At 31.2% G+C, this 9,587-nt stretch overlaps 1 protein-coding gene across 1 annotated transcript; it reads right to left on the bottom strand.

Annotated features, from left to right (window-relative positions):
• Positions 1–1,187: 1,187 nt before the first annotated feature.
• Positions 1,188–3,085, bottom strand: LOC130818501 (NDR1/HIN1-like protein 13). Its single transcript, XM_057684677.1, has one exon. The coding sequence runs from the start codon at positions 2,525–2,527 to the stop codon at positions 1,832–1,834; it is 696 nt and encodes a 231-aa protein (XP_057540660.1). The 5' UTR covers positions 2,528–3,085; the 3' UTR covers positions 1,188–1,831.
• Positions 3,086–9,587: the final 6,502 nt, after the last annotated feature.

Below are 9,587 nucleotides of genomic sequence, written 5' to 3'. Positions count from 1 at the left end.
AACTCTATGAATATGTGAAAAGACTACCAAGAAGAAATTTGATAATAAGTATTAAACTACGGAGTGAGCACGCATATTTACCCTTTTCTTTTTGAAAACTCCATGAATCATGATTCCTGCAAAACAGAACGCATAGAACTTTTAGTAAGTTCATATTCACTCAATCCATACTAAAGAATCTAAGGATAATATACTCATAAACTATAAGCAATAAAGGATTAGAATCTGTCAAACTGTGAAATCAACTTGCAGTGTTACACAGAGATATTGATTAATCTGTGGGCAATTTGATTCCAAACTGAACAAGCCGTACTTTTCTGATTGACATAATACGACTAATAACGCAAATAAATTACTATAAGAATAAATGTCTCCTCATTCATTTACCAGACAATATAAATTTTTCTGCTATTCATCTTCTAGACGACCACAAAAACATTTTGCTTACCATGGTTCTGCTCCAAAGCCAATGCTGTAAGCAACATGCCAACACAAAGATCAATAATAACTGCATGCAACTTCATTAATATTACTTGTATTGTTCCCGAGTAGACCGCCCATTTTCTATACATCCACAAACTTTCTCATTCCTGCCACATCAATAACAGCAAATGTGCCAGAGCATAACAACTAGCAAGCAAAAACAATCAGCACCATAGTCTACTACTACATAGCGATTGGAATCATGACTTGTAGCTTTGCTTGTCCAGATGTCATAATGAGTAAGTAACAGATCACAAGAAGTAACAAAACGAAGAGGGTTCCATGGAAGGATCAGAAGGCAGAGGAACTCATCTGAGGAAGTAAAACTATTAACTCTTCTCCAAAAAATTATCACCACTTCTAAACTACAATATCAAGACAGCGAGACCACATCAAACAATCCTCCTCCTTATTCAATGCCCTATAGGTTATATGTTGTGCCCTCAAAATTGAGGGATGAGCTTTATTCCTCCCAAGATTATCCTTAAAAGGGCTGCCAAATCTAAGTCTCCTACAGCAACTCTCATCAACAGGAAATGAACATAATAAAATGCACTGTATTCCATATCCATATTATAGAAAAGCTTAAAGATGGTTGTTATATACTTGGAACACATAATCCATATGCCTATACAGCCAAGTGGCAACGCAGATAACAAAAAATAGGCAGCTAAACAACAACAAACAATAATATACACAACATAAAGAGCTGAAACCAGTCGGAATTAATCATTGAACTTAAACAATCCCTTTTCATTCACATCTTACTCTTAATAATCAAGTGTAATTCAAATTTAGGGAAACCCATTTACACTTATCAACTAAAAATTGAAAAAGTCAGCAAAATTTCCAAATTAACATCACTATTATATCAATTTATATATCTTTATATAATAACTACAACTACTAACTACTATCACAAAAGACCTACATTAAACCTTACTTAAATCCTCATCTTCGATTTAAGTGTTGTTCTTGCGTAGAAGTAGGAAGCCTTCATCATTTTCATCTATCTCTTTTGATATTCATGCTGCCATTGAGGATTTTCTTCCTCCAAATATCCAGGAACAGTTACTCTTACATCAAAATCTTCCCTTTCATCCATTATAAAAAAGGTCAATCTTTTACCTCCAAAATTACCTAAAAGAATCATTTCTATCTTCCAAAATCAAAATCAATTTGCACACTACGATATTTGATATTAGCTCTCCCGTTCTACCCATATTCCATACCAAGAAAAGAAAGGTGTTTTCCTTCATATTCCCAACATGATTGCTTCATTTACTACATCAAAATCCTCATCATTTTCTAAAATGTGAATCAATTTTCAAAATGTAACCAACGCAGATCAAATATGTAACCCATCAAACCCACATTGTTTATAAGTCAGAGATTGCTTCTTAGGACTCAACACAATCTCACAATTAACAGAAACTTGAACACCAGGTGAATCAAAACTAATAATCCTAATTTTAGCACTAACATCACCCATTACAGTCAATTCAACTTTATCATACATGGAAGCATCTTTGACCAAATCCGACGCATCAGCTTGCATCAAATTAACCCTATCAACAGTGACAACAGTTTCAACATTTTTAACACTATGGGCAGGTTGATAAAACCCAGGAACCACCCCTCTACCCAACGGAATTCCCTTGTACATGACAGTAAATCTGGATTCCCCATACTTCAAGCCAACTTTATTGGGATTGACCGCAGTAAAAAGTAAACGTACCGACAAAGAAAGGGAGACGCCAGCAGGAGATGCAGTGGGTGTAGGAGAGATTCCGACATATTGGACGGCGACTTGTTGAAGATCGTAAGTAGGTTTTTTAGGTTTAACGGCGAGTACGATGACGAGGATGACAGCGAGAGTTAGAAGTGCTAGAAGAGAAAAGAGGAGGAAAAGACAACAACAACAACCTTTGATTAAGGAAGGAGACGATGAAGATGTAGAGAAATATGAAGGCGTGTTTGAGTAGTAAAATTGATGTGATGATGGGGTTGATCGGCGATTTTCCGCCATTGTTGTTGAGGTCATGATTTGAGTATTTCTCTCTCCTCTTTCTCTCTAGTTATTTTGTGAGTGGGGAGAGTGGGAGTGTTTAAAGAAAGAAATGGGAATAGTTGCTTTTTTTTTTTATGGATTCTTCTGCAATTTGTTTGTCTCGATTTTTGTGCGCAGATGACTCGATGTTGAGTGTTGTGTGCTTTTCTCTCTTTTTTTTTCTTTTGATTATTGACTTTTTTGGTGTGGTGAGAAATCAGATCCATTTTCTATGTTGAGTAACAAATGTCAAATCTCATTTGTGTTCATACTTATGACAGGATACTTTGGGTTAATCCAAAATATTTTAGTAAATAACGGTTATTTGTGAGGTTAATAAATTATTCTTATACGGGAGGATTTTAATAGGGTGTGATTTTTGTTATTTTAATTTATTTTTTTAATTTTATTATTATTCTTTTTGTCTTTTTATGGTGATTTACAAATCACGGTGATTGATTAGAAATCTTTAGAGTTAATTTGAGCAATGTATTTCTCATTGGTAAATACTTTTTCCATTTTAAGTTAGTTGTAATATTATAAATACCGCACTAATTCATTAGCATTTTGAAACGACGAAAATAATAGATTAATTTTTCATTAGCACTTAATACAGCTGAAAACCATAGAACTGAAGTTTGTGGAAAATAAAATACGTGTATTAGAGTACTTCCTCTAGTTTTAAATAGTTGTCACATTTTTATTTTTCACGTTCTCTATTGCATAATTTTAATTTTTAATATCTTTACTATATATATTAAGACAAATCAAATAATATTTCACTGCTTTACATATTATATATCGAGAATATATGTTTGACAAATAATAGTTGCAACAAAAATAGTAGCTAACTATTAAATGTATTTGCTTGTAATTGTTGAAAGATTAGTCAAAAGTTGTGTGAAAATGATAGGATAATGAGGAATTGAGGACGCACAACAAAATTATTATGGATAATTTGTCCCACTATACATAGAGTATTGGCATATGCAAATTTCTACTCTATCCTTTTGACATAATTTTTGCAACAAAATTGAGTATGTTTAGGTGCTTTAGAATATATAAACCATAATGTGAGTACTTAACAAATATATAATTTTTGATATAATTAAGTTTAGTGCGCACATAGCATTGTTCCTATTTGAAAATTTGAAAAGTTAAATGTGTTTTCATGTATAAATGTGTTTATAATATAATAAACTAGTCGTAATCTTTAATTTAGTTGGATGCAGCTGCAGCATGAATGCATGATGCATGATGCATGATGCATGATGCCTGATGAAGTTGAGTTTATATCACTCTTAGTTGCATCTTTTAAGGTACAAATAATACTCCTAAGGAAAGGAAGGATCCATAAAGTAGTCATCACATTTTTCTGAGTCCTGCATTTTATCATCATCCATGTGTACCTGATTCACTCAACTCAATTATGCACCCTAACAAAGCAACCATGTCCATGTTACAAGAATACTCAATGACAATGACCAATTCATTCTAATTTACCAAGCATCTCCACAAACAACTGGTTTTTTCACCTAACTTAAAAGCCAATAAAAATAATCAATATTTTCAACTGATCAAACAAACCAACTAAAAAAGCCAACAACCACTTACCATACACCCCATTATTCGATTGCAATCTGATGGTCTAAATGTCTTCATCTCATACTCTTAATTGCAAAGTATACTTATATATCTTTTTATTTTGTTAAACTATGTGAACCAAGGTGAGAGAATTATGAATGCCGATAGTAAAATTAGAGGGATGAAAGGAGGAAATTATTAATTACTTTTGGTTGGAAGATTATAAAGTTTTGGTTGGAAGATAATAAACTTTTGCATGCCAATTACGTTAGTATTCGTTTATATATGGATGATCTAAGCCCATACAAATATGGGCTATTGATGGTAGAGAGTAGAGACCCAATAACTTACAAGATGGAAAAGAAAATTGAAAATTAAAACAGTCACTCTCTTGAGAAATTGTCTCTTTGTGAGATGTTTTTTAGACCTAACTCATTAAAATTTAATGTCTATTCTTACTTTAGATTTTTTTATAAATGGTCTAATTACAAATAGTCTTTCAAAAAGACTATCTCCCACAAAAATTTGTGCTAAATTACTCTACTTGAAAGTTGACAATTTGAGATAGCCAAAAGAAGAACCTTTTTGGTCCCATTAATAATAGCAACTAGCCAACTAGTGTTACCTTAGCACCTAAAGAAGTTCAAAGAATGAAGGAACTGAAATCACAATAGGCATCGATCATTTACCCAAAGATACTTTTGTGAATAGCTATTAAGGGTCTAATTAGTTATAGTTGTGAGTTTGATCTTTGTATATTTAGCTATTTATTAATTAGTTGTATAAATTAAAATTGTTTGGTAAAAATAGTGATTATGATAGTTGTTGAAGTATAATTTATCGAAAAAAATATAAAGAAAATTTTTATCTTATATATTCTCTTATAGGTATCACTGTTACTATCACTATCCGTATCAAAAGCTGAAAAATTATTTTATTAATTTGGGAAAAATACTTCATATTTCATGCAAAGCCTGTGAGTTAGTTTTCCATAAAAAGTTATTTGGTTTTCATTAGCTAGTTGATTAACAAGACAAAGATTAATTAGTAGTATGATAAAATGAACAATCCACGCACTAATGACTAATTAAATCCTTGCCTACCGATTCAATTAAGGATTTAAACTAGAACATGTTACATGGTTACAAACGACTGTTCATCTCAAGCACTATACACAAGTAATTATTGGTGTTAGGATTTTTCTCAAAGAAAGACTGCTAGTCCTTCCGGTAGTAAGATCTATGAAAGTATGGATCTGCGCAAGTAACAATGGACGCCCAAGTCAGTAATAACATGAGATGAGCAATTCCAAATACACAAACTAAAGAATAGAATACAAGTAATAAGTAAAGAAGAAAGACATAAGACATTGATGAAGAATTAATAATAATTTACAATGTTCTTCTAAAACGTATTGCACAGGAAGTAACAGAAACCATAATGCTAATTATACAGTGCATAGTTTGGTCAAGAAGTTCGTTAAACCTTATTTCTTGCAGCATCCAAATTGTGGTAACCAACTGGTAAACCCCATCAATAACCCAACACAATGTCGCCATATTCGCCAACTAAAGTATAATGCTCTCACTGAATTTTATAGCAAATATATATACATGTTGCCATTAACAAAAGAAAGGGTAACTTGATATATGTTTTAAAGTGGAGTGAAGCTTTTTTATGGTTGTCGTTATATGGAAAACAATAATAAAGCCAACAATATGTAATTTCTATGATCTTTCTTCGATGATTCCTTCAGCTCATGTGGGACCTATAAACGTTATATTTCAGTTTTTCAATTTTATTTTTTCTGAGACCATATATTTATATTTTTACAAGTTATTTTTTAGTAAATATTCCATCAGATAAAATGAAAAGTGATTATACACAAAACCTAAAACCGATGGATAAAATGAATAGATTCAGGTATTTTCATATTTGTTTTGAAATATCAAAACAGAAAATTGAAAATATGAGAAGGGAATCACAATAGAATATAGACAGCATTAGATTTTTTTTTCCATTTATACACGTGAAGTTAGCAAGTATCTTTTTTTTGATTAAAATAAAACATTTTGAGACAATTTCAACCTAAACAAAGATTCAAAAGGATATTATCATTACAATTAAGGAAAACTTTAACAATCCTTTTAGTTAGTGCTACTAAATAGTGGTAATGAGAATGATTTATAGTGTAAACTTTCATCAAAAGTTTCATGTTATTCCCATGGTAATGAAACTTTTATAATAAAAAAGTTTTTTTATTTACAAATTTCCATTACCACCTATTTCTATCTCTTCCAAGTCCCAATAGTATTGGAATGAAATTTTATGAAGAAAATAAGATGATTGAAGGTTGTCAAGCATGGCCATTAAGGTAGCCAAGAAATTTTTCAATCAAAATTACACTAATTTTCATTTCCATTATCACGGTTTATTACCGCCTACTAAACAGGCCATATTCAATGAAGAAAGGTGTAATGCCCCCATTCAAGCATGATGGCTTAAATAAGGGACCTATCAAGCTGTGTAATAGCATATTTTCGACTGCATTAAAGGCTAATTTTAGCTAAGCTGTAGTTCAATTTGCCTTGTTGTATGATAGAATATGAGCCATTCAGAAGATATATGGGCATTAGATGGAGATAGCATAAATATGAATGTAAGAGCAAATGAATGATGAGCAAAAAGCCAAATGTGATTGTAATTATATATATATATATATATATATATATATATATATATATATATATATATATATATATATATATATATATATATATATATATATATATATATATATATATATGAAATTCAAGCCTTGGTATTATGAAACTTCTTATTTATGATTTTATAATTGAAATTTATAATTTTAAATGAAATACTTGTTCTCAAACACAAACTATGAAAAATTCACATAAGAATAATAATATAAGGATGATAATGAATTAAGAATGCATATTAGTGTTATATTGGTGGTGGAATCATAACAGCTCTTTAATAATAATGCAATGTAAGACTGATAATTAATGTATCTTTTTATAGTACTATTTTAGATACTTTTATGCCGAGTAGATAGTCTTAAGAGATTCAAAATTCAAAACATTTTATATGAAAGATTCATTTGAACAAACAATTATTGTTATTACAATTACAATCTAATTATCTATATATATATATATAGACTATATAATGTGCACATGGAACAGAGTTGTTTGTCATTGTCAAGATTGTAACTTTGCTATACAACTGTATTTATATCTTTTGTCTCTTAATTCATGATCATTCCAAATATTAAGTGGAGCCGATTTTAAGTTTTCATGGAATTAAGGCTCCACATATTCATAATTGATTCATTATTTATTTGAATCTCAAAAACATATATTATTCCTAATTCAATGATGCTTACTAACTTAAATCATTCAATATTATTTGAGATTAAAAATTTAATTTGAACCCAGTATAACCCAACCTTAATTCTGATTGTATTAATCTGATCCGAAACTAATTTGACTTACTTTTGATCATAACAAGTCTCTCACAACTAGTTATTAACTTGACATATATCTAAACTCAAGATTACATAATTGACTCAAGATGACTAGAATATGAAATTACCGGCCTTAAAGGACTCGACTCGATATACTACTAAATAATAAATGTCATGGTAATATTTATTCTTTTATTAATTTATTTAATAATTAACGTTATATTACTTAAATACCCCTTGACCTTTCGGGTTGACTTTGACTTTCGGTCAACGGGCCTTCTTCTGGGTTTTCCATCTCCCTTGAATGGCCCGTGAATTAGTAACCTCTCAATGCCTTAAACTACCTTCCCGTAAAGCAACTTCCCATTCTTCCACAATGCATGGATCTCCTTACTTCAAGATTGATAACTGCCCACTACTCCCATGTTAGTCCACTTCTCCTCAAAGATAACTTCCCCTTGATTGAATGGTAATCCTTCCTCCATGAGAATTGACTGCCCATGTCTTCCATGATCTTCAACTCCCACTCTCTGATGTAACTTCCCTTCCTCACCATTATATATAGGGGCTACCATCAAGAGGGGAGGGGCATCTGAAAATAATTCTCTCAAGTATCCTTACTCATACCTTACCTCCTTAGCCTACCAAGAATTCCACTAACATCCACCACCGCATCTCCTTGCATTCAGTTTCCAATCACTTTCTTCTTATTCTCATATCCACGTTCTAACTTGAGCGTCGGAGGGGTTTTCCGGGAGATCACCCCCGGACAAGGCTAACGTGTTGTTTTGCAGGAATTCAAGTCACTTCCTCCCACGAGTTGCTCCTCTTGATCACACTTCTACCTATCTCCAGGTATTTTAAGTGTCTTTTACACTTCCTCGTTTTTTTACCGAAACAATAAAATTTACAAATTACAATCCAACTACGCCTATAAAAAGTTGATTTAAACATAACATTATATCATTATATGATTTAATCTTAACTCAACTGCTATATGACCCAATCTACGGTCAATCTAAACCCAAAATGCCTCAATTCGAATTGTATTAAACTGAAATATAATTGATTAGGATTGATATAACATCAATGCAATTTGAATTTAGCTCCACCCACAACTAAACCTATCTAAAGATAATGTTGAATAGGCGTAGAACTAAACATGAGATGATCTTGACTACAACTAGAAGAGGATCAAACATTTAGGCATTGATTCTAATATTTAAGTTAATCTAATATGACCTAAAGAAATTTGACTTGAAAACAAGTAAGAAACCAAAAGGCTGACTCAGGGTCTCAGCCTAGTGAAATCATCCAATATTGATGAACACATATTAGGAAGGGTGATCCATGGTAGCGTGACATACAGTTGACTTGAGCTAACATCATGTTCACTCGTCACTTCACTCATATTCAATTACTTTGAGTTCATTTGCTAAAATATATTTCTAATATCATATTAATTGAATTAAAATGAGATCTAAACTTGAACCTTACTCAATTTTAGAATTGGCTTTATGGGCAATTCATCCTAACTTGTTTTGACTTAAACCTCAACCAACACGATTGAACCCTACATGACTGGAGTTGAAAGTAAATATTATATTATAATTACAACTAATTATGGATGTTTAGACTAAGAAAGTTGCCCATGAGTCAATATGCACCAAAACACACGCATATAAATGAAATATATGTGAATGTAAATGAGAGAATATTTATTCTCATAAATGACATTACAGAAGAAAATATATGATAAGTATATTAAAATATAACAAAATTAAAAAAAAAAAAAAAAAAAGGATTGTGACTCTCCAATTGACAAAGTAATAGAAAAGGGTAAATTTTATTTCTATCCCTTCTAAACAAAGAAGGAAGAATTCTTCAATCATTCCTTTCCCATCCAAAGAAAGTGAAGGAGTTAATAAGTTAGTGGTTTAACTTGTTATCTGACTCATTTTTCCATTTAGTTCCTATTCCTAA

This window comes from Amaranthus tricolor, chromosome 1, assembly GCF_026212465.1.
Source record: "Amaranthus tricolor cultivar Red isolate AtriRed21 chromosome 1, ASM2621246v1, whole genome shotgun sequence".
Taxonomy (NCBI): Eukaryota; Viridiplantae; Streptophyta; class Magnoliopsida; order Caryophyllales; family Amaranthaceae; genus Amaranthus; species Amaranthus tricolor.
Note: the sequence above shows the minus strand (reverse complement) of the source record. Positions and strands in the feature narration are given on the sequence as shown.

Excerpts from the sequence above, each read along its gene's own strand:
- LOC130818501 (XM_057684677.1), bottom strand. The coding sequence starts at position 2,527 with ATGACCTCAACAACAATGGCGGAAAATCGCCGATCAACCCCATCATCA.